Here is a 26,119-nt window from a genome sequence, read left to right as displayed (position 1 = left end):
TTGAAGGGGAAAAAAAAGGTAGACAGCTATGTGGCAGATAGTTCAATTAGCAAAATTCAGCTTGTATCTGTAATGAATGTAACCTGCATCAAAGTTTCATAAACCATTAGAAACTGATATTCTCTTTCCCTACAACTTCCCTTTTCTGGTGCAGGAGAAGCATTAAGAAATTAGTCAATCAAAATAATTCCTAGACTGTCTTTGTACGCTTAATCAAGTAACTCTTAAAGCATAAAAGGCACATAATTATACCCATTTTGAATAATCAAACCTTTGAGTACTGAATGTAGCTGGTTAGGAAAAACAAGAGACTGAAACCGTTTCAAATTTTATTCATAACTGATTACAAAGTGTGCACATCAGTCATGTGGTTTTAGTTGACTGATCACAGTGATTTTAGACTCAAATTGCATAGAAACTAAAAATCAATTTGTCACTGCGCCTTTTGGTGAAATTAGTAACAGTAATGACAACCAAAATTGACACATATAGTATGCTCTAATATCACCAATACACTATGAAGCATTTATCCAATCAGAGACCCAAAAATATTAGTCAATGACATACCATTATCCATTAAATCCCAAGCCAATGCTAAATACACTATATATATATATACTACATGTTTTCTACAAATTGATATATATTACATATATATATACTACGGAGTACATGTTTTCTACAAATTGCAATCAAGGTATTCACCTATGTGCCTCTTCTCTTCAGTCATGTTGAAAATCAAAATAAGAAGTTCCAGGGAAAACAACAAATTTAAACACTCAATACAGGAAGAGATGGTACCTGAACTGATCAACCAAGACATACACAGCCTAAAATTTGTGAATATTGTTTTGTGGGTTGTTGATGGTTAGATGACAGGTCAACTATGGAGGATTGTACGAAAACAAAATAAAGTAGCAGAAAATGTATAAATAAAAAGTGACAATCCGCTTTAGCCGTCCTGTGTAGAGGAGGAGGTATCACACACACCGAGGGACGGCAAAAATGTCCTACTCGGTTTGGAAATAGCTTTGGGAATGCTTGGTTGGGCATAGGATGAGGGACCCATTCTCCCCGTTAAGTTACCAAAGGAAGAATAGTGATGTGGGACCGGACAAGGTGAGGAGGGGAGAGAACTCCCCTGCATCTGGGTGGTATTTGGTGTAGCACCGAAATAACAATTTTAATTTTTTTTTTTTTTGTTATTTTATTTAAAAGTTTAAATAGTTTGGTCATGTCACAAACTCACCTCTATAAGTCCGACACCTTAATTATTCCGATTCATTCTCCAACACTAGACTTCCAATATCCTTTGTGATAATAATTTTAAACTCCTCACAGATTGTTTATGCTAATAACAATTTTGACCTTTTCGAGAGATTCAATTCTGTTTATGGCATAAAAACGACATTAAAAATATATGCGTTCCGTACACCAAAATGAGTAATACAGTAGCCTACTGAACCAACCGGTACATTTTGTTCAGCCTAACAAAATTTAGAAGTGCCATGAATGGAATATTTATTGAAAAAGAAAAAAAAAAAACTGCTTTTTTTTTTCTTTTTTTTCCACCTTGAATTGCATTACATTTTGCAATTTCACAGGTACATAGGCAAATACTTCTCCCCAAGGAAGACTGCCAATTGTCTGAAAAGTTTAAACTTAGAAGTGCAACAATTTCTATTTTTTTCCCGAGTTCTTTGTTGTATTCCGTATTTTCTAGATTTTAGAACCTGTGAGGTAAGAAAATAAAAAAAATAAATAAAAAATAAAAATCATAAATGAACTCTTTTTATTTTTTTTTTGATAAATAAAATTATATAAAAAATGCTCAAAAGAGGAGCAGATCCCAAAAGAAATCCACAAGGCCAAAGAGAGCCTCTAAGCCTTCAAAGAGGCCAAAAAGTAAAAATCATAAATGAACTCTTTTTATTTTGGTTCTTTTCCTTTCCCTTCTCAATTTTCCTTCCTTCAATGGTTGGCAATGGGGCGGTTTGGAGCAGAGATCTCATTCCTGGTCTCCATTCCTGTTTAATTTTTTCACCCTCATAACTATCTCAAAACCCGCCGATTTTATCAAAACATCTCCCATCCCATTCCCCATTTACATAATATGCTCCTCAAAATCACCGCAAATGGGGCGAGGCCCCGCCGGGTTGGAGATTTTTGTCATCCTTACTTGCGGCTCCTTTTTTTCTCATAATATTTAAGACGTGAAACAAAATGAGAGTTATGGTTTCCTCCTATGCGTATATATATACTTAACCTATTTTAGTAATATATCATAATATGTAAAGGTAATTTAATAAATTTATAGTATATTTGGGACGGGGCAACCCTAACCCGAAACCGCCCCAAAACCCATTGAATTTTTTAAAGCCGCCCCCATCCCGTCCACATTAACATGATCGATTCCCAAAACCACAGGGCCGGGCAGACCCCACTGGGGTGGGCATTTTTGCATCCCTAATTCTTGAGAACTAAATAGAGACCGTATAAAGTATGAAAAATAATTCAGTATTACTAAATCACCAAGGAACAGGCTCTCTCCCTCTGAATATAAAATGAGACAGCAAGAGTCAGAGATTAACAATCAACATCCAGTGGTGTATTGCCAAAAAGGAGAAAAAGACTTTAAACAGTGTTAAAAATGGTTTAGGGTAGAAACTTTCAAACAGCGAAAAATAAACATTTCAATAACACCATGCATACACCACCCATAACTACCACAATTGTGACCAAAACAAAACAGCATAGCTTTATTACAACTGATATTAACTGATATTTGAGTCAATAGTTGAGAACATATACAAACACTAAAAATACAAAGAAAGCAATTGACATAGATGACATTAAAAAAAAAATATTTGACACCAGGTTCATTCAACATTGCATTGTTGTAGAGTTTCTTTTCCAATCATGTGTGAATTCCCATAGAGCTTCAGCTTTGATTCCGTAAGTATGAAAGTGTCAGTCAAAGCAGTTTTCGACACCAAAGCAGCCTCCAATAGACGCAAGGCCTGCAACGGAAGTACACATGAATGGATAAACAACCATTTGTTCCAAAAAAAAAAAAATTAAGCTCTAAGCAAGAATTGTGTAATAGAATTAACTCCACACATCTTGAGAAATATAAGGCCCTGTGATGAACAAGTGGTGAGAGTCAATAGAATGTAAGTAATACTTTGTAATACTCAAGTCTTATGTTAAATTACCTCCTCTTCACCCATGGTCATTTCTTGCTCAAAAATGTCACTGTGAGGGATATTCAATCTGTCGATAAAAGATATGCCTGAGATTGGAGATAAAGGCGTTATGGTCAAATCGTCTGTCACCATGAAGTTCGAAGGTCCCCTAATGAATCCCTTGCCAATTATTTTTTCCCCTTTGTGGGAAGACAAGGAAGAGCAAACCAAAAGGGATTTAGCAGTAGACAAAGATGGATATGAAGCTTCCTTGATGGGAATGAGCTGCTTATCCAAAACAAGACCAGGGGGCAGCTTTGGATTGACCAATTTGGCCTTCATGTCCTCAGATTTTAAGAATCTCTCACAATCAAGATCTTGGATGCTCTTGTACAGATTACCCAAGCATCCCCTCAAGGACAAGCATGAAAATTTTTCAAAGACATAACCAAGTGGAAATGTTAGGAAACTGCCAATAAGATCAACAAAATCCTCTTTTGCTTCTACAAACAATGCCCTGTTATTAGATTTGTGGACGATGAGCTTAAAAGTTATATTTGTTTCATTTTTTGTTGCGTCAACAGCCCTTTGAGATTGATTCATGCTTCGTGGACCATATCTTTTGTCGAAACTGCCAAAATTTCTTCTGTCAACGTCTGGTTCCAGGATGGTCTCCGAGAAGGGTGCCCTTGATGTTAATGATCGCATGAGCAATTTCACTACCTGAGAAAAAGAGAGACGGATTGACCATTCATTTCGTTCATGAAAACACTTAAAAAGTAAAACTAAATTTGCTAATTACCTTATCCCTTCCTATGCTTATAGCCCTTTCTTCTCTTGTGCTTCTATCAGTAGCTCCTAACTTACTAAGCAGGGTCAAGCCTGTCATAGTAGACATGGGCTTTACATGAAAGTCATCAGTTATCAAAAACCTCGCGGTAGGTTTCACAAACACCCCTCCACCTTGAGGTAGAGACACGGGCGGAACCAGAGACCGGGGCAGAACCAGATGGGGCTGCCTTGCGGTACGTCTCACAAACCCAAAATCCCCGTCATCTGACAGGGACCCAGACCCAGAATCCCTGTCAACTGAGAGGATCGGGTCCATAAAACTATTTTTAGTCTACACCAAAAAAAAAAAAAAAATTAAGCCAAAATAATATATTACTATTCATTATATTCATACAAAAATATTTGTAGGCAAACTTTTGTCAACTTGTTTAAAAATAAAATCTAGTTATTTAAAGAAGATTTTTACATTTGGGACAAATAAGATTTAAGCCAAAATTTTAAAACATTCAATTAAAAAAATTACACTTTAATTTATACATAAATGGGTAAAGTGCAAAAAAAAACCCCTTGAACCATGTTTGAATTTGCAAATAACCCCTTTGAACTATATTTTGTGCATAAAAACCCCTAAACTATCTCATTTTGTTGCAACATATCCCCAAAGCCTATACTATATTTCATGAAAGGACCATAATGCCCATTCTTATTGAATTACATTTAATATATTTTTCTTATCTAAATAAATTATGAAAAAAATTATACTAATTTTATGAGATATTTTCTATTAAATTTGCATAAATTTACCTTTAATTTTTTTAATTAATTATTTAAATAAAATAATTTAGTATAATTTTTTTAAAAAAATTAATTAATTGTTAATTTTTAATGAGTATATTACATGAAAAGAATGTATTTTTCTCAAAAGTATTTTATTAATTTTTCATCAATATATTGTATGAAAAAAATGATATTTTTTACGATAAAAATGTTTAAATTGGTTATAATACATTTTATTATAAATAATAAAGTTTTAATAATAAGTTAATCAATTTAGAAAACGGTAGTTACAAATCTATCTTTCTATTTTTTTCATTTTTATGATAAATTGATACTAAAAATAAAATTAATGTAAATAGTATAATTAATATTTAAATAAGAGAAAAGATAATAAAAATAATTTAATAAGAAATGAAAATTTTAATGAGAAAAGGTAAAATAGTCTTTTGTGATGGATTTGTCGTTAATTGCAACAAATCAATAATTCAGGGGGCTGTTTTTAGTTCAAGGGAGTTATTTACAAAAAGGTAATAGTTTAAGGGGTTTTTTTGCACTTAACCCTAAATAAATAAATAAAAATTATGTAATAATAGCACACATTAAAAAAAAAAAAAATTAGCACAATCGTCCAAAAAAAAAAAAATTATATGTGTGAAATTTTTGAAAATTGATTACCTCTTCCGCTATTGGGTCCTTGAACGAGAACAATTTGATTTTTATTTTTTTGGAAAATAATATTGCACTTTGAGTGATTGAAAAACGAAAAGAACCACCATACCTCAATCCGGTGAGATTTTTGAGATGCGGTGCGTTCAAAATCATTGATCTAGAACAAAAAAATCAAAATGTAAAGTGATCTAGAAACAGAAAAATCAAAATGTAAAGTGGGAGAATTTTGAATCTGAAAACAGAACCGATGTCTGGTTTGATGAAAATAATATTAAACTTTGATTGGTTGAGATGCAATGCTCAAAAATAAAAATCATACAATCTAAAAACAGAAAAAACATAGTGGAGAGTGAGAGAAGAGAGAATGGGATTGACATTGTTACTGGTGGAAAGATTTTTTTTTTTTTTGATAACGTGGGAACCCTCGCAATTTGTAATGTTAATGAATATATATATATATATATATATATATATATATATATATATATATATATATATAATTATTAAGTAATATATTTTATCATTGTGGGACCCACCACCACTTCGCCTTATGTAATGACTTGAGGGTCATTAGCAAACCCTTGTTTCCTTCCTCTCTGTTACGTCTCTCTCTGTCCCGCTTGCTTCTCTTTTCTTTTTATTTCTTCTACACAACTTAAGCTTGATTAATCTTCAACCACTTAGAATTTTTGGATGCCGTTTGCGGCAAATCGGAGAGCACTGTGAGATTTACGCGTGGGTGTAAACAATTCCTTGTTTGGCCAACTCTAGGGATTTCGAAATTAAGGCACAAAATTTGGGGGTCTTTATAATTTTGGAGGTAGGGATTCCTAATTCATACATTCTTACACCTTTATGAATTATTCTTCTTGTTTGATGTCTAGCATGCTATCCTTTAAAATGACTTAGTTGTTGTATCATGAAATATATGATTATATGTATGTGTTTATGTGGTATGAGAAAGCATGCTTAAATGACTTTATTTCATACCTATTGTAATATATGTGTTGAAATTTGTAACTTAGAAGCATGATGTTAAATTTTAGAGATTTTTATAAAGCATGGATATTGTGAATGTTGATTTGCAAAGAATGAAATTCTGTATTGTCATGACATTGTGAAATAATAAGCATCCATGCACATCATTGGGAAAGAGATGGGAACATGAATTTGAATATATGTATATATATATATATATATATATATATATATATATATATATATTGGGAAAGAATTTTGTGAAAAACCCGGCTGCCTAGGAGTTGCCTAAGGACCGCGGCGTTAGTGAGGCCTAGAGGGGATTAAGGAGATCGCCCTAGTGTGGTTGAGTTACCTGGGCCCCAAATGACACCATGGAGTTGCCATCGGTCAGGGACAATGGCCAATCCTTCTCACGTGCCGCCATGGAGTTGCCATGAGACAGGTTCACTAACGGTTTGAAAATGATGATGGAAATGGTTTTGGAAAATAGGGAGTGACATTACATGGCATGGCGTATCATTACATGTCATATTCATTTGTGGTATCGGATTAATGATATGGTATTGTGGTTATGTTTTTTTCATGGCATGGTATGATCCCAATTTTCTTATTCCTATTCATTGTGTGGATTCACGGGGTCTCAAGAGGTGTGCCTTAGGCACCTCCTACTGAGTTTATGCTCATCCTTTCATTTTAACATTTTTCAGCAAACGGGAACGAAGTGGCAGATGACGTTCCACCACAGGTCTAGTAGGGATTAGATGATCATTTTGTTATTTTTGTTTCTACGTCCCACTATTTTTGTAAAACTTATCGTATTGTATTCTGTACTGAGACTTATGGACTCTTGTTATTGTAGTTATATTCATGAGTTGTAATTTTAATATAAGTTGTTTATACATTACAAGACATGGACTTTTGATATTAGCAATGTTTTTTTTTTTTTTTTTTTTTTTTTTTTTTTTTTTTTTTGGGACTGTAATAATGATATTTGGATGTAATGACACGTGGTTGTTGCACCATAAAATGAACTATGTTGAGACATAATGAATAGATGAAAGAAATGTTGAAATGTATTATTTGCATTGTGTTGGGACAGGTTAGATAAAATTTGAAGGTCCAAGAGAGGCCATTGCATTTTTATGTATTTAAGTAGGTTGTCGTAGGACCCTTTTTAGCAGAGGTCATGCCAAATTTTTTTTTTTTATTTAATATCATTTAAGGGTCATTACACAATTACTGTAATGTTACCGATTTTCCCTATTTTCTAATTTCGGGAATTTAATTGATTTTCTGGATTATTTTAATCATTTTCTCATTTTACGTGCCCGCTGGCCCCAAAGGGCATTTTGGTCATTTTAAGTGAGAAGCATTGTAGTCATTTCACATGTGTGTGTGTATTTGTATTCATGTATGTATGTTGTATTAGTGGTACTAAGTGGAGGGTGATATTTTATAGCATTGTTGAGGTTGTAAAGAAGTTTAGGGGGCATCTTCGTCATTTTAGTCTCATGGACCAACCTAGAACATTCTAAAGACCAAAGGGGTGCTTGATTTTAGCCCATTCTTCTTTTCCTTTCATTTCGGTAGACATGTTCTTCCTCTCTCTATATTGCTCTCTTCCTTCTCTCTAGAATTTCTTCATGCTAAAAGAAGATTTGGTTTAAGCCAAAGTTAGCAAATTGTAGATCATTGCAAGGGCTACGTTTTGGTGCGGGTATTGGAAGCTTTTAGTGGGATGTGAGTTCGGAGCTTGGAGCTTGGGTTGCTATCTATCTTAAGGTATGGGAAGTCTAAACTACGAATTCCTATTGTTTTAGTGAGTTTCCTATGTGTTCACTACATGTAAATCTTGTTGGTGTGAACATGTTTAGTTCTGTCTAATAGAGTTGTGAAGCATGATTTGTTCTTGATCTACATGATTGGTGATGAAATGGTTTGAGAATTTGTGAAAATTCAAGTATGATGTTGTGGCTGGTATTCCCATGATCCCTTTTCCTGATCTCCTCTTCTTTGGTTGTTCCTCACAGGATTTTTAGAAATGTATTTTAGGCTTTTTCTACTGAGCTGTTGAGTTCACCCTATTATCATTAACATTTTTTGCAGGAATGAGGAGACAAGTTGGTAATTAATGTGCATCCATGGATATTGACGTAGCTAGGGATTCATTTTTATTTTATTTGTATCAAAGTTATGTAAATTTTGGCCATGGAGGCCTCATCCTTGTATTTAATTCTTTTTTTCAATTGTATAAAATGAGATTATGTAATTATTTTATGATGAATAGGCAAATGGGGTTATGTTTTGATCAATTATTGATGCCTTTCAATTATTGATGTCATGTTTTATAGACGTGAATCTGGGTTTGGTTGCACATCAAGTTGTTTATCAAGTTCGGCTCACTAAGAGTCCAGAGTTCTGGACTATTAGGTTGCATATAGCGGCTATCCAAGGCCTGTCGGCATGCTTATAAGGAGGACCAGCTGACCGACAGAGCTATCCAAGGGTTGAACCTTTCTTTCAGCCGAGGATTGAACCTTGCCTTCAGCCGAGGGCTGAACCCTTCCTTCAGCCGAGGGCTGAACCTTTCAGAACGGCTGAGGGCCGAACCTTTCCTTCGGTCGACCGAACCTTCTAAGGTCAGAACAACCGAACCATGTAGGTCAGAACAACCGACCTTGTATGTCAGACCGACCGACCATGTGCTGAACGATTGTGCTCTGTCATCTGACCCTTCCTCTTTGACCGGTGACCCTCTTTATAAGGTTGTGTCTTAGAGCAATTGGACAATGGATTGATTCGTCTGACAGTCATGGACATAGGAAATGGATGGTCTGACTTAGTTGACCTCGGGTTCGAGTAAGGACCCGGTTAATAGTTCGGACCCCTGGGTTTCGGGTTGTTACAATTACCCGCCATTTAAACTTGTAACTACCAAGTAAACCCCTAAAAGAGATAGGAAGGCTCGAACACTGGCAAATGCAAGCCAATGCCCTCACCTTACCAATTCTGCCACCAAAAAAAAAAAAAACCCACCCAAATTTGAGCCATATTTCAAGGGAAAGAAAAGGCATGGGTGGAGGGCAATGGGTCCATGTTTCCCCATTATGAATATAATAAACAAATAAACAATGGGCCAAAACATTATAAATATAATATAAATAAACAATTAGACCAGGGGACAAAAGAATTGAAAAGGAAAAAGATTTTTTTATTTTAAAATATGTTAAAAGAAGTAAAGATCATATTTTTTTATTTTAAAACATGTTAAAAGAAGTAAAGATCATATGTATATAATAGATTATATATATATAACAAAAAAAATTTGGGGGGCACTTATACTTTTTACCTATGCAGGTTATCCTAATTTTTTTATTTTTTACCTACACTAATAAAAATTTTCAGACTTATAGGCCCTCCAGCCCCCCTTGGCTCCGCCCTGAGTAGGGACATAAGATTACTTACTTTATACGCGTAACAAATGGACTGTCCACAATCACAACGAGCATTGAAGTAAGGACCAAGATAGTGACCGTCTCTGCAGGCATAGTACACATTAGTATCACTATTAACAAAATTAAATTTTAGGTTCCTGCAGTAAATTTCAGCAGCACTTCGAGGACAAAGCAGCAAGTCCTTGCACTTTACACTTTGTAGAAGTTCCTCATCAAGATTCTCAACACTTTCATATAAGTTGTTCAAACAACCAAAGTCCACTTCTAGCGAGTGTTCGTGGCCAAGTCTGATAATGGTTCCAATCGGCATAGTCATGAAGCTGAAGAGAACATCAACAAAATCCTCATTGGACTCGGCAAAAACAACTAGAGTTTTCTCTTTTTCCACCAGCACCTTCAGACTTAGACTTTGTAAAGCTTCGTTCGACATCCTTTCAAGGAAAACGAAAAAGAAAAGAAAAAATTAGAACTTGATTTCCTCTTCCCCTACACCGCCTTTCTAGTGCAGGGAGAAGTGTTAAGAAATCGTTCAATCAAATCAATTCCTAGACTGTCACTGTAAGCTTAACTCAATCAAGTAACTGTTAAAGCATGAAATGCTTAGAATCATACCCGTTCTGAATAATCAAACATTGACTGAACCATAAACATGTTCTATAATCTCACAGCTTACAAAGCTGGCAAGGGAAAACAAGAGACTGAAACCGTTATGGTATGCTGTGACTTGGGTGAAATTAGTAACATTAGTGAAAATGAAAATTGACACATATGGTATGCTGTGATACTGCCAATACAGTATGAACCATTTATCCAAACAGAGACCCAAAAAAGATGAAGTCAGCATTAGAAGGAGATGCCATTATCCATTAAATCCCCTGCCAATGATATATACAATAATTAAATAAATAAAAATAAATATCTGTACTCCACAAATTGCAATCAAGGGCTTCACCTATGTTCGTCTTCTCTACAGTCATGTTAGAAATCAAGAACAAAATTTATCAGAACTGATTGCCTGTGATCAAATTTCCAGTTACTGGAATAGTGCCAATTACATTATCATGTAATTCAAAAAGACCCTAATAGGTATGAGAAAATATTAGTAGTTTAAATTACAAAAGAGCAGTAGAATTTGCTTCCTGAGCTAGTCAAGGCCCATCTTGTGTGAGGAAAATATGGTTTAGGTCCTTTAGGAAAACAAAAAAATTGCAAGCAGAAAATTTATCATGTAGCAACAATTTCACCTACTAGCATGCTCTTTAGTGTATATGTGTGACAACCCGATTTTTTTTTTTTTAGATTTTAATTCATTTCATTATATTTTTGGTTGCCATAATTAATTATTTAATTGTGGTTGCAGATTTTACCCACTTGTGATGTTTAATGGGATAATTTCGTGTTTGTTATATATATACATATAAAGTTTGTGTGCTAAAGGTGGTCAGCCGAAATGAACAAGGAAAAAGGAGATGCCAGATTTGGGTGTTGTTACATGTTATATTGTGTGTGTGTGTCTATATATATATATATATATATATGTAATGTGAGAAAGAGATAAGAGTAAGATGAAGCTGCAGCCAACGAAATTAAATTGAAAGGATTGAATTGTTGATGGTAATGGTGGGGCCCGCGAGGAAAAGAAAATGGGAAAAGAGAAGGGACAATACGTGCATCCAACCCAGGTTGGATGAAGTTTGTCCAACCTGGGTACGTGGTCCAATCAGGACATGACAAGTGTCCATAAGCACTGTTGAACTTAAGTTGGGTATTATCCAACTTAAATGGGTTTGACTCGGCAAAACACATTTTATTTTTATTTTTATTTTTATTTTTATTTTTCTGCTTTGCTTTCAAAAGATCGCTCCCTTAGCTCTCTCTCCTAAAATCTGCAGCGATTGCCCATCAATCTCACCACTGCTCACCCACCAAACACAACCATCAATTCCAAACACAGTAGCCATCACCAATTAGTCCAATACATACCCAAATAGCAATCCCCAATCTAAAGAGAGACGTATTTGCAGGCCACTATCGCCACCATCTCCGTCAGACTGAACTTCGAGCACAGACTACCATCGCCGGAATGAACTTTTCCGACCACTCGCCATCACGTGCTCATGCGAGTAGATCTAACGTTTTTACATGCGTACATGCGCCTCTTCCTCTTTGACGATTGCAATACAAGCACAGATCCAAACCCTTCACAAATTACTTCTATCCAATCCACTGGCTGCAAATCCTCCATTCTCTCCAACGCCGTGAAGATACCGTCCGCCTACCGCTCGTACATAGTCTGCACACTCGTGAAGAAGATCTCAACCGTCAAGGTGGAGGACTGGGATGGTTGGATGAGGAATTAGGACGGCGTGGTGGAGATCGAGGAAGATGTTTGTAGAGAGAGAAAGGATAGAATCTCACATAAATGGGTTTTACCCGAAAATAGATGGGCATTGCCCAATTTAATTTAATATTTATTATAGACACATGTTGACATTCTATTAGACCACGTACCCAGGTTGGACAAACTTCATCCAACCTGGGTTGGATGCAAATATTGTCCAAAGAGAAATGGAGAAATGGAGAATTGGTGGGTAGTGGGTCCCAGTGGTGACGTTTTAATGGGATTTGGTTTAGTTTTTGTTTAGTCACAATGTGTGTATATATATATATATGTATCTTTGTGGTCTGACGGAAAGGGACCAGCCGAAGTAGGAAGAGAAGTGGGAAAAGGAAATTGATAATGATATTTGTGGGGCCCACGTTGACTAAACCTTGTGCATATAACCTCATATAGTTGAATTCATAGTCATTCTCTTCTTCTCATTATGGCAGTATGCTCTCTTTCTCTACAGATTCAATCTCTCTCTAAATCTAAGCACTTCTAGCCTTGATTCTTCTATTTTTCTTTGAGATTTTGATCTTGCCATAGAAGGCAAAGTTGACGAGCGTGTTGAGAGCTTTGTGTTGATGGGAGCAAAGCCTTATTTGGGCCACTTTCAGATTTTCAAATTTGGGGTTCTCTTTGGGATTTTCTTCATTTCTTGAGGTAGGTGTTTCTAAGCTACAATTTCTTTACCCTTTGTGAGTTTTCTTCATAGAAATTTATAGAATTGTTCACTAGACTTTGAATATTATTTATGGTTATTTGAAAATATATATAATGAAGCATAATGAGGTGTATTTATGTGTTGTATGTGTTAAGTTGTGTGTCCAATTAAATTGTGATGAAATACAAATGTTTATTTGAATTATCTATATGCTCCATTTACTTATAATGTTATATTTGATGAGAATGAGAACATGACTTGTTATGAAAAATAATAATAATAATAATAATAATACTATTTTTTTAAAATTTGCTAGCATGATGTTAATGAAATAAATATATTTTTATGTTAACATTGGATAACATGTGATATTTCATGCATTATCATTGGTCATGAAATGGGGAAAGTTATTCTATGAAATAATAGAAATGATTTTTGGGGAAAAGGTTTTGAAAGAGGTTTGCGAAAACCCGGTCGCCTAGGAGTTGCCTAAGGACCGTGGTGTTAGTGTGACCTAGAGGGAACTGGGGAGACTTTCCTAGCGTGGTTAAGTTACCTGGACCCAAATGATGCCATGGAGTTGCCATGGGACAGGGACAGTTAGCTAATCATTCTCTCGTGCCGTCATGGAGTTGCCATGGGACGGGTTGCATTAACGGTTGGAAATGATGACTGGTAAAGGTTTTTGAAATGGGGAGTGATGTCGCATACCATTGCATTCCATAGCATGGCATGGTTTGATGAGGATTTGATTCATTGTTGTTGGAATTGATGTTATGTTTTCCCTTCTGACTAAGCTGACCCCTCTTTCTTTTTCCTATGTTTTGTATAAATTCACGGGATCACAAGAGGTGTGTCTTAGGAACCACCTACTGAGCAATTTGCTCACCCCTTATTTTAACATTTTTCAGGATACGAAAAGGAAGTGGCAGACTGTAATACCCCTAATTTTAAAAGGATAGTCCTGGTATTTATTTATGTGTTTAATTGCATTTTATTTTATTTAATTAATTATTTGTTTGTTGGATTGTTTGAATTAATTGTGATTTTATTTAATTGTTATTTAATTGGTTCTGGTTTTGCTTGAATTGATTAATGAGTATTTTATTTTTATTTTAATTCGTTGTTTTAAATTGACTTAATTTAATTTACTTAACTTAATTGGTTTAAATGGGTTTAATTTAATTGTTTAATTAATTTACGGTGTAGTTATTTTTTTTATTTAAATTTAGGGTTTTAGGATTTAACGTTGGCCGACTTATAGTTAGAGTTGGAGTAAGGTTTGGTAATTTGAAGCCTATATATATATAAGCCTACTAGGGTTAGGGTTTTAGAAAAACAAACCATAAGTTACATCTATATCACCAGGGACTACTAAGAAATAGAGAGTGAGAGAGGGGGCGTAGCAAAGCATAGCACGGGAAAATTCAGAGACGTGGAATAAGTGAAAAAGCAAGTCTCTATTCTTCTATTTCCCTTTAATTCGAGTTCTCTGCATGCCTAGTTAGACTCCAGGGATTAATTAAAGGCTAAAAATGGAATAAACAAACATAATATCACGTCTTGTATGCATGTATGAATTATATTACTCTCGTTGAAATAAGTAATTTGCATAAACCTTGATGTTTTCTGTTATCTGTTCTTCTCGGTGTTTATGTTTAAGTTTTGATTAAATTGAGATCATGAATATGTATTGATGACTTGTAATTAATTTGGGTCTAAGAATTAAACCCTGAATTAAGTATTAAAAACAATATACGATTTCATTGAATAAATCTGTTTTGAATCGCTTAAATTTTCTAATTGAGTTTCTGTAGTCGTTGCTTCAAAAGGTTGTGTTCAAGACATGTTATGGTCGAATGTCAGTGGTGTAAGATGTACCTAGGACTGAGTTTGAACCTAGAACAAGGATTTAAAAACATTGCAGAGGTTTTGTTAATCACCGGACTTGGAGAAGACGATGCAGGAATAGATTACGACATCTAAGGAGAGAAGAGCAGTCTCCAAAGAAGGAGGAGCCGCCTCTTCCTACCCTTAGAGCCGGCTCCCTAAGGTGTGGAGCCGGCTTTACCTTGCTAGGAGCCGGCTCCTAAGATATTGGAGTCGGCTCTTCATTTTGCAGGAGCCTGCTCTCACCTAAGGTCTTCCAATTTATTTTTTTGGGCACGATTGGACTGCGTGGGGTGTTTTTGATCAGTTTGAATTGGTTTAAAGGTTGGGGATGACTATTGTAGACCTATAAAATAATGGTGAAACATTAGTTTGTAGTTGGATAAAGGGATGAAGCCATATAAAGTTAAAGAAAAACTTAAGTGTTGCTCACTGTTTTGCAAATTTTGTGCACTGGAACTTAGTAGGATTTTATTATATGATTTAATTGAGTATAAACATATATTCCTCAGTGTTATAGGTATGGTGAATTAAATAAAATCAACTGTACTTAGTATGGATTTAATTGGTACTTTAAATTGTATTAAATTGTATCAATTCATGGTTTTTATTGGGGGATGTAAATGGTTGCATATGTTATAACAATTTACAATATTTGATATGATTTTTAGGCTCTGTGTTGAATGCCTAATAATTATGTATATGGAATAATTTAATCTTATATTGGATGCATAAATTGTCATACACATGTTAGATGATATTTATGTTAATTCTGGAATATGATTAATGAGTATTTATTACTGTGTTGTTAACTATGTTAACTGGAGGATTGTATGCACCGGTATGGGACGGTGACATACTAGGTATGGACTAGTTTAAGCACTTAGTCTTACCTAATTTGGATTGAGGTATGGATTAATCAGAAAGGTTAAGTCCATCTCCTATTTGTGTCATGTCAATAAAATTAATTGAATGACCTACTGTGGTTTCAGGATGGATTTGTTATACATATATCATACCACTATACAGATGGATGATATTTTGTATTAGAAGTACGGACTTTAAATATTTATTATATGGTGCCGCGGTATGAGCTTGAGACTCAGGACCATGGTTAGGGTGCGTATATCGCCTAGGATGGATAACTGGACATAGGTGTTGTTCCCTGGTAGGTGTAGGTACACATGACCACTTTATGTGCGATTTGCATGGTATCTCTACTCAGACTGAGACAGACCTACTAGACTAGCGAGCGTCCTATAATGTGTACTATATATATACATATGGACTACTCTAGATATTGTTAGGCTCTCTAGGATGTATCTGCGTATCGGATTACTGTATGGATTGTAGTAGAATAGGACTTGCATGTGGGTCTGACCCACTCTTTTATTTTCAGGTGTTCGTCAGTTCCAAGGTTAGAGTTTGGATGTGCAGTGCAGTGCAGATACAGACATTCATTCCTCCGACTACGTAGGAATCCTTTCTATGTTTAGCTTTAGATTCTATTTCTGATGTTTTAATTTCTGTTGGGACTTTTAATAAGGGGTCCACTGGATGGATTCCCGAGTTGTTAAACTTATGGAGTTTTGGAGTATTGGATTTTAATAATTTTATTTTGAGGATTTTAAATTAGCATTCCTTCAGCTTATTACTTTAATTTCTTATTTCATTTTGTATTATGTGTTCGGTTACATATTGATTGTTTGATATTCCCTTAGGTTTGGGCCTGGGCCTGATCAACCCGTGTCTCGGATCCGAGGGGTATCACACAGACGATGCTCTTCCACAGGTTTTGATGGGTTAGTGGACTGTTTTGACATATTTTGTAGTTACGATCTCATTTTATTATTATGTGCTGACATAGGAAATGACGGTAGCGTCTTTGGTTGACCTCGGGTTCGGGTAAGGACCCGGTTAGCGATTCGGACCCTCGGGTTCGGGTCGTTACAAATTTGGTATCAGAGCGTTAGGTTCGAATACTTTTCGAATGACGTGCAGTGGTTTGCTTAGAGGGGTAGAAGGTTAACCTGTGTTGATTACGTGTTTGTGTTTATGTACTTACTGTTTTATGAAACATCTTTACCTGCTACCTGTTTATATGTTTACAGTTTTGAAGGCATGCCTATTTGCTAAGTGTTTACGTGTTTAAATGCTAAAATATGTGTTACATGGGCCATGCATGTGAAGTAGTTGTATGATTCAATTATGTGAAATGTGAAAGTAATTGAAAGCATGTTATACATGATAAGGTGGAAAGTATGTGATACATGACGGTGGCAAACAGTAGACACAGTTGGTGCAATTTTCTTTTATGATAATGTGACATATAATGAGCATAGTATATGAAAGTATGTTTCGTATAGTATTGTGGGTTTCGTTCATCTTGTATATGTAAATATCTATATTCTTATGTGTTTATACGGTCCAGCATGGGATGGTTGCTAGTACGGTAGAGTACTTGTCACAGTGTAGATGGTTGTGTAAGTTTTTGACCTGAGAAGGCGAAGAGCTCAGTTGCTCCAGGGTTGTCAAGTGCCGGTTTTTATCGAACGAGTGGCTTGGACTTCTAGCTCGTGGATTGAGCTATTCAATGTATAGTCATCCTGATCTTCTTGTTGCGTTTGGTAAGGTGCTTAGAGCACGACTATAGAACGGGTTCATATTACATGGCATGGTATCCTTATTATGTGTGAGTTTCATACATCGGTGGATGGGTTCATGTGACCGTGGAGGCCGGGTGTGCGAGTGAGGGTTTCGAGGGAGAAAATGTATGACTTTGGGAGGTTAGTGTTTGTAACTTTACTTACGGTTTGGTGCGGAGGTTCTTTTCGAACCGGTCGTCGTAGGTGTGACAGAGGTTGTTTGAGTCACGAATGTAGTCTTTGAGTTGTAGATGTGTATTGCGGGTATTTTGGTACGGTCTAAGGAAGTGTATTGGTTACGGTTGGTTGAAAGGTGACTCCCATTTCGGGAAACTACAGGAGTGTGCTACGAGTAATTGACTCTCGGTGAGTTGATTGCATGACTTGGTGGATAAGCGGGGTTATAGGTTGTCACAGTTGTCGAGAGAGTCTCGAGGTGAGGTATAGTGGTCAGTTTTAGCTGTATAGTACGGAGTTGCAGGACAAGGCAGGTAGTATGGGGTCATTGGAGTACTAGGTCATTCGTGAATGAAGTGAAAGAGGATAGGTACTGTGTATCTAATGGATTGTGTTTTGCAATTGAAAGCTGCGGACTAGAGTTGAATTTTATGTTGCATCTGGGGTACGAGGAGGTAGTGTTGGTTGTTTGAGGATCCGAAGAGATAGACTGATGATCAGAATGATTGGGATGAGGGTGATTTCATAGGTTTAGTTGGTAGCCTTATTTGACTTTTGTCGGGGCCAAGGGTGTTCTGAGGAACGGAACGGAGGAAAGATAATGACGTTGAACCTAAAGTATGAAGTTTTCTTGTTTAGACATGTAGATTGTCTGAGGAGGAGTGGTTTGAGTGGCCAGTTAAGCGTTGGTGATTGATTGCATTGTAGATGGTTTTGAGGAGACGGTTGTTTATGCTCATTTATGTTTTGAGGATTTGTCGACATGGCATTGCCGTATGGAGGTTCTTTTCTAGTGGTAAATAGTGGCCGTTGTGGGGGAATATCAAGAATGATGCTTATTATCTTGTTATGATGGTATTATCTTAAGGATGTTGGAAGAAGAATTGCTTAGTAGTGGCTTGATGGTTCGGTGGGATGGTAGGTTTAAACTGTTGTTTAGAATGAGTGGCAGTAAAGGTGTTATGGTATGATGATTTGTGCTGGTGAGCGGAACAACTTAAGGTATGATCCGAATGTGGTTTTGGGATTATGAGTTGTTTGTTGTGTGTTGTCAGTTATGTGATGGGATTGTACGCCAGTTGAGGGGATTGTGAACAACTTAGTCTTTAGAGCCAGTGAGAGCGATGTTGCCATATAGGTATCATTTTCTTTTGAAGAATCAGTGGGTTATTGTGACTGAGGTCATGGGTCTTGTGTGCACGGTGATCGAGGTAGTGTCACCTGGGAAGGTAGAGATGGAATGGGTAGTAATGTGTTATTTTATGGCTTAGAGGTTGTCATTTGGGAGTGACGGTTTCCAGATAGAACGGGATGCAGTGTCCGATTGGTTGTGATCGTTTCTAGTGTCAGTGTGTCGTGAGCGTTGGTGCTCTTATCTGAGTGGTTTTGGTTAACATGGGTGTTGCGGAGTATCATATGCGAGGTTTCTATGTTGATAGTGTATGACGGTCCGTTTGAGGCGAAGTCACCTAGAATTGAGTTCGTAGTTCCGTATGGGTATCCAGTTAGTTCTTCTCCTTGTATATAAGGAGTTTAGTTCATCTCAGATGAGATTGGGTATCCGTGGTTGGATGATTGGTGAGCAAAATGTGACAAGATGTCAAGTGCATTCGGGTTGGAGTTGTCAGTCTTTGGTGAGTACAGGGTTCATTACTTTTCTGTTTATTCTAGTCCTAGCAGGGACGTCGATTGTCGCAAGTCTTGTTCTCTATTTAAGAGTTGTGCGCATCCGTAGGTAGACGGGCCTGTGTGTGGTTTGTTATGTTATTAGAGTTTATCGGTAAAGGTTTTGTTGATTTAGTCGACTCACTCCCACGGAGGGAGATAAAGTCATTGGTTTTAGGTGGTACTTGTTTTGAGAGTGGTTTTGATGGCACGAGTTTCCGAATAGGGGTTGCATTTCTGGTGTCTGGTACTATTGGTGATGGCTAGTGGTGTGTCGTGAATTATAAGCTTGAGGATGGTTAGGTAATGTGATGTGAGTCATGTACTCGGATGTTCTTATTGATGTCTGATTTGAGCAGTGTTTTGAGGACAAGTGTTGGTATTGTTGAGTGTCAAGCAGCTAGAGAGTGATTATGGGACTCCGTTGAAGAATAATAAGGATAATTGACTTTCGTTTTGAGGTTTTAGGCATGAGATGGTCATATTGTGTGTTTTGAAGAGGTGAGAATTGAATCGAGTAATATCATGGAGTTGTTTACCTGGTATGGGTGTTATGAGGAGATTAGAGATCTTTTATGCTAGTTAATGATTATAACGTTCAGTGCCGTGTTGTTCTTAGCTTGTTACGAGTTGTATGATTGAGGCATGATTGGGACTTTTAGAGTAGGTATGTGACTGTATAGTTGTTAAGGACTTTGTAGAGTGATGGATTAATATTGAATAAATCTCATGGTTGTTAGGTGGACTGTGTGAGATTGTATTTGAGGTTTGGACCTGAGGACAGGAACGACATCTGTGTTAAGACCGGATCGAGGATGAGAATGGCATGGCCAACTATTTCTCCTGAATCAGTTCCTCTTTAGCACGATGTCGGGTCAAAGGTTATTAATTGTTTCGACTGGTCGTGGACAGTAAGAGTATGGTACTATGCATCGTGTTGGTGTGACAGTGTGGACTCCGATGATTTATCCCGGGTGACGAGGTGTGTTAGGTAGGATCAAGTATCTGATAAAGGGTTGTGGTACAACCATTGACTATTGAAGATCTTGTTTTGAGGATTTAGGTCCTGGGTACAGGACAATACGTTTTATTGTTCTGGTGACTCATGATTATGTAGTCGTTGTGAGATTTGTTGTTTAGCCATCTTGTAATTGTTTAGTATGATGATTATAGTATAGTACGGTTGGTAGTCACTGGTATGGTTATGCGATGGAGTAGCTATGCGGTATATAGCGAGTGCTTGGTCTGACAGGGATGTGTAGATTTGAGTTTGAGCTTGATTGTGCAACTGACGGTATTTCTTGTCTGGGGTTTTGTGTATCCTTTAAGGGATAAGTTGAGACTGGATGTTTCGGGTATGCAGAAACTGTTAGATCTGAATTTCGAGACGAAATTCTTTTTAAGTGGTGGAGAATGTAACAACCCGATTTTTTTTTTTAAGATTTTAATTCATTTCATTACATTTTTGGCTGCCATAATTAATTATTTAATTGTGGTTGCAGATTTTACCCACTTGTGATGTTTAATGGGATAATTTAGTTTTTGTTATATATATACATATAAAGTTTATGTGCTAAAGGTGGTCAGCCGAAATGAACAAGGAAAAAGGAGATGCCAAATTTGGGTGTTGTTACATGTTATATTGTGTGTGTGTGTGTATATATATATATATATATATATATATAATGTGAGAAAGAGATAAGAGTAAGATGGAGCTGCAGCCAACGAAATTAAATTGAAAGGATTGAATTGTTGATGGTAATGGTGGGGCCCGTGAGGAAAAAAGAAATGGAGAATTGGTGGGTGGCGGGTCCCAGTGGTGATGTTTTAATGGGATTTGGTTTAGTTTTTGTTTAGTCACAATATATATGTGTGTGTGTGGTGTGTGTGTGTGTGTGTATCTTTGTGGTCTGACGGAAAGGGACCAGCTGAAGTAGGAAGAGAAGTGAGAAAAGGAAATTGATAATGATATTTGTGGGGCCCAGATTGACTAAACCTTGTGCATATAACCTCATATAGCTGAATTCATAGTCCTTCTCTTCTTCTCATTACGGCAGTATGCTCTCTCTCTCTGTACAGATTCATTCTCTCTCTAAATCTAAGCACTTCTAGCCTTGATTCTTCTATTTTTCTTTGAGATTTTGATCTTGCTATAGAAGGCAAAGCTGACGAGCGTGTTGAGGGCTTCATGTTGATGGGAGCAAAGCCTCATTTGGGCCACTTTCGGATTTTTGAATTTGGGGTTCTCTTTGGGATTTTCCTCATTTCTTGAGGTAGGGGTTTCTAAGCTACAATTTCTTTGCCCTTTGTGAGTTTTCTTTATAGAAATTTATAGAATTGTTCACTAGACTTTGAATATTATTTATGGTTATTTGAAAATATATATAATGAAGCATGATAAGGTGTTTTAAATGTGTTGTATGTGTTGCGTTGTGTGTCCAATTAAATTGTGATAAAATACAAATGTTTATTTGAATTATCTATATACTCCATTTACTTATAATGTTATATTTGATAAGAATGAGAACATGACTTGTTATGGAAAAAAATAATAATAATAATAATAACAATTATATTTATTTTAAATTTGCTAGCATGATGTTAATGAAATGAATATATTTTTATGTTGACATTGGATAACATGTGACATTTCATGCCTTATCATTGGGCATGAAATGGGGAAAGTTGTTTTATGAAACAATAGAAATGATTTTTGGGAAAAAGGTTTTGAAAGAGGTTTGCGAAAACTCGGTCGCCTAGGAGTTGCCTAGGGACCTTGGCGTTAGTGTAACCTAGAGGAAACTAAGGAGACTTTCCTAACGTGGTTGAGTTACCTAAACCCCAAATGACGCCATGGAGTTGCCATGGGTCAGGGACAGTTAACTAATCCTTCTCTCGTACCTCCATGGAGTTGCTATGGGACGAGTTGCATTAACGGTTGGAAATGATGATGGATAAAGGTTTTTGAAATGGGAAGCAATATTGCATACCATTGCATTCCATAGCATGGCATGGTTTGATGAGGATTTGATTCATTGTTGTTGGAATTGATGCTATGTTTTCCCTTCTGACTAAGCATGACCCCTCTTTCCTTTTCCTATGCTTTGTATGGATTCATGGGTTCACAAGAGGTGTGTCTTAGGCACCACCTACTAAGCAATTTGCTCACCCCTTATTTTGACATTTTTTAGGATACGGAAAGGAAGTGGTGGACGACGTTTCTCCACAGGTTTTGATGGGTTAGTGACTGTTTTGACATATTTTGTAGCTATGATCTCATTTTATTATTATTATTATTATTATTATTATTATTATTATTTATAAACCCTGGGATGACACGTATATTATGTATTGACATAAGAAAAGATGGTAGCGTCTTTAGTTGACCTCGGATTCGGGTAAGGACCCAGTTAATGATTCGGACCCTCAAAATCGGGTCATTACAATATGTATAGATGTAAATAACTATACTACCTAAGAATCATATAAGACTAACTACTATTTTTCCAACATATTACATAAGAACCATATAAAGGAGAACCTTTGGATCACATTATCCTCAAAAACTAAACTACCTCAAAATATAGAATACATGAAGACGAAGATGAAGAAGATCAGAGTAATTTGGTGAACAAAATAATTTAAACATTCGAGAATGGAAGGGATGGTACCTGAAGTCACCAAGCAAGACTTGCACTCTGAATATTGATTTGTGGGTTGTTGATGCTTAGAGAAGAAGTGAACTATAGATGATTTATAAATGGGTTTTAAAAGGGAAAGCATTTGCATATATAAAGAAAAAGTAGCAGAAGATGATTGGGTGTTAGGAGGAGTGTGGAAACAATAAAGTTGGATACTTGTTCTTTCTGATTGGGAAAAGGAAAGACAATGAAACATAGTACTGATCTTTTATGGTTAATTAACAAACAAAAAATAATAGTGTTAATCATGTTTGGAAGAAAAAAGAAGAAACTATATATATTTATTTTAATCCTTCATTATAAAGTCTTTACATTTAGAGGATTAAACTGATTTGTGTTTTTGTCCATAAATTTAAGAGAAAAATCAACATCCCTTTGATTTATTCTTTGAGTAACATATGAACTCAAGTTGATTTATTCTTTGAGTAACATATATGACATATATGAACTCCTAACATCCCTTTGATTTATTCTTTGAGTAACAAATGAACTCAAGTTGATTTATTCTTTGTCTCAAAACCTCATTTTCTTTTCATAATCTTCTTTCAACTGAGACTTTACAGTGCCTGTCAAGATCTCTAAAGACAAAAAGACAAAAATACTAAAAGTAATTGACATAACTGACATAAAGGAAAAGTTTGACACCACGTTTTATAGAGATTATTGTCCGATCAAGCATCAACTGTCTGAATTCTCAGCTCATTTTATATGAAAACATCAATCAGAGAAGTTTTTGACACCAAAGCAGCTTCCAATAGACGCAAAGCCTGCAACAAAAAATCCACATATGAATGGATCATTAGCAACTAGAAAATGTAGCAACTACTGTAAAGAAAAACTGATAATCATAGCATACTCACACCCATCCTAACATGTGATTCCGATGGCATTAATAGAGGGTGATGAACCAAGACCTCTCAAAATCAATATAAAAGTCCATATTAGGCACAACCATTTGTTCCAAAATTTTAAGCTCCTAGGAACAACTATGTAATAGAAGTTCTCCACCTATCTTCAGAAATATAATGAATTATCAGTTTAAGGGCACATGATGAATTAGCGGTGAGTCAATAGAATGTAAGCAATAATTATACTCTAAGTCTTGTGTTAATTTACCTCCTTCTCACCCATTGTCACTTCTTGCTCTACAATGTCACCAAGAGGAATATTCAATCTGTCAATAAAAAATATGCTTGAGAATGATGATAAAGGCGTAATGATGAAATCATCTGTCACCATGAACATGGAAGGTCCCCTAATGAATCCCTTGTCAATTATTGTTTCCTCTGGATTGGACTTCAACAGCACACAAGAGACATTACATAGGGAAGAAGTAGTAGAGTAAAATGGATATGCAGCTTCCTCAATGGGAATGAGCTTCTTATCCAAAGCAAGACCACCAGCTTTTGGATTGACCAAAATCGACTTCATCTCCTCAGATTTAAAGAATACCTCAGCATCAAAATCTTGGATGCTCTTGTACAGATTACCCAAGCATCCCCTCAAGGACAAACATGAAAATTTTTCAAAGACATAACCAAGTGGAAATGTTAGGAAACTGCCAATAAGATCAACAAAGTCCTTTTTTGCTTCTATGTACAATGCCCTGTTATTAGATTTGTTGATGACAAGCTTCAAATTTATCTTTGTTTCATTTTTTGTTGCATTCATAGCCCTGCGAGATTGATCCATGCTTGTTGGACCACATTTTTCGTGGCAAATGTTGAAACTGCTTTTGTCAATAGCTGGTTCCAAAATGGTCTCTGAGAATGGCGCCCTTGATGTTAATGATCACATGAGCAATTTCATAACCTGAGGAGATAGAGAGTATTCAATTTTTACATCGAAATGCCTAGAAAGTAAAACTAGTTAATTACCTTATCCCTTCCTATCTTATAGTCCTTTCTTCTCTTATGCTTCTATCTGTAGCTCCAAACTTACTAAGCAGGGTTAAGCTTTTCAGAGTGGATATGGGCTTTACATGAAAGTCATCAGTTATCATGAACCTTGAGGTAGGTTTCACAAAAACCCCTTTATCTTGATGTAAAGAGAATTTCAGCTTCCTAGTACTCACTAGTATCACTATTAACAAAATTCAGTTTTAGGTTCCTGCAGTAAATTTCAGCTGCACTTCGAGGACGAAGCAGCAAGTCCTTGCACTTCACACTTTGTAGATGTTCCTTGTCAAGATTCTCAACACTTTCATATAAGTTGTTCAAACAACCAAAGTCCACTTCTAGTGACTGTTCGTGGGCAAGTCTCAGAATGTTTCCAATAGTCATAGTCATGAAGCTGAAGAGAACGTCAACAAAATCCTTATTGAACTCGGCAAAAACAAATTGATTTTTCTATTTTCCACCATCACCTTCAGAATTAGACTTTGTAATGCTTTGCTTGCCATCATTTGAAGGGGACAAAAAAAATGGACAGTTATTTGGCGGATAGTTATATTGGCAAAATTCAGCTTGTATGTCAATGAATGTAACCTGCATCAAAGTTTCATATAACATTAGAATTTGACCTCTCTTTCCCAACACCCTGCCTTCCTGGTGCAGGTGAAGCGTCAAGAAATCATTCGATGAAAATAATTCCTAGACCGTCTTAACCACGAATGGCGTGGAATTATACCCCCTCTGAATAATCAAACCTCGAGTACTGAACTATAACCATGTTCTATGATCTCACAGCTTACAAAGGTGGTTAGGAAAAACAAGAGACCGAAACTGTATGAACTTTTACTCATAATTGATTACAAAGTATGCACATCAGTCCTGGGATTTTAGACTCAAAATTACACAGAACCTAAAACCATTTTGGCACTGTGAGCTGAAAATTTGACACCTTTGATATGATGCAACACCGCCAATACACATATCCAAGCAAAGGCCCAGAAAAAGAAGTCAGCATTAGAAGGAGATACCATTATCCATTAAATGCCCTGCCAATTGGTGGAGAACAACTTCTCTTCTCCTCCAATTGCAATCATGGGACTCACCTATGTGCCTCTTCTCTACAGTCATGTTGAAAATAAAATAAAAAACAAATACAAAAACAAAAAAAGCCAAAATTAGGTTCTTTTCCTTTCCTTTTCTCTTTACCGTCTATACTTCTCTGTTCCTGACAACTAAGCAGAAC

The 26,119-nt window shown here is 36.1% G+C and overlaps 1 protein-coding gene and 1 long non-coding RNA gene across 4 annotated transcripts; one reads left to right on the top strand and one right to left on the bottom strand.

Moving 5' to 3' along the window:
- Positions 1 to 2,722: 2,722 nt before the first annotated feature.
- LOC132294398 (uncharacterized) lies at positions 2,723 to 23,046 on the bottom strand. Its single transcript, XM_059792244.1, has 6 exons — positions 22,955 to 23,046; positions 9,870 to 10,290; positions 5,533 to 5,580; positions 3,988 to 4,308; positions 3,216 to 3,908; positions 2,723 to 3,020 (listed from the first exon to the last, which is right to left on the bottom strand). The coding sequence occupies exons 2-6, from the start codon at positions 10,287 to 10,289 to the stop codon at positions 2,880 to 2,882; spliced, it is 1,623 nt and encodes a 540-aa protein (XP_059648227.1). The 5' UTR covers position 10,290; positions 22,955 to 23,046; the 3' UTR covers positions 2,723 to 2,879.
- LOC132294400 (uncharacterized) lies at positions 11,599 to 26,119 on the top strand. 3 transcript variants are annotated; one of them, XR_009478048.1, is made up of 7 exons: positions 11,599 to 12,905; positions 13,818 to 13,873; positions 16,196 to 16,269; positions 16,518 to 16,598; positions 22,475 to 22,522; positions 24,914 to 24,996; positions 25,100 to 26,119. It is a non-coding gene; the product is annotated as an uncharacterized LOC132294400 (long non-coding RNA). The 3 variants fall into 3 exon arrangements; XR_009478047.1 differs by having other exon boundaries at positions 25,090 to 26,119; XR_009478049.1 differs by lacking the exon at positions 22,475 to 22,522 and having other exon boundaries at positions 25,090 to 26,119.

The sequence above is a fragment of the Cornus florida genome, unplaced genomic scaffold (assembly GCF_030987335.1).
Source record: "Cornus florida cultivar Cherokee Brave unplaced genomic scaffold, ASM3098733v1 CherokeeBrave_3.0.0_Hap2_Chr02, whole genome shotgun sequence".
Lineage (NCBI taxonomy): Eukaryota > Viridiplantae > Streptophyta > Magnoliopsida > Cornales > Cornaceae > Cornus > Cornus florida.
Note: the sequence above shows the minus strand (reverse complement) of the source record. Positions and strands in the feature narration are given on the sequence as shown.

Coding starts and splice junctions, on each gene's coding strand:
- LOC132294398 (XM_059792244.1), bottom strand. CDS start 10,289: ATGTCGAACGAAGCTTTACAAAGTCTAAGTCTGAAGGTGCTGGTGGAA. Junction 4,309..5,532: donor AAAAATCTCACCGGATTGAG/GTATGGTGGTTC, acceptor TTTTTGGTGTAG/ACTAAAAATAGTTTTATGGA. Junction 3,021..3,215: donor TGACCATGGGTGAAGAGGAG/GTAATTTAACAT, acceptor CTTCCGTTGCAG/GCCTTGCGTCTATTGGAGGC.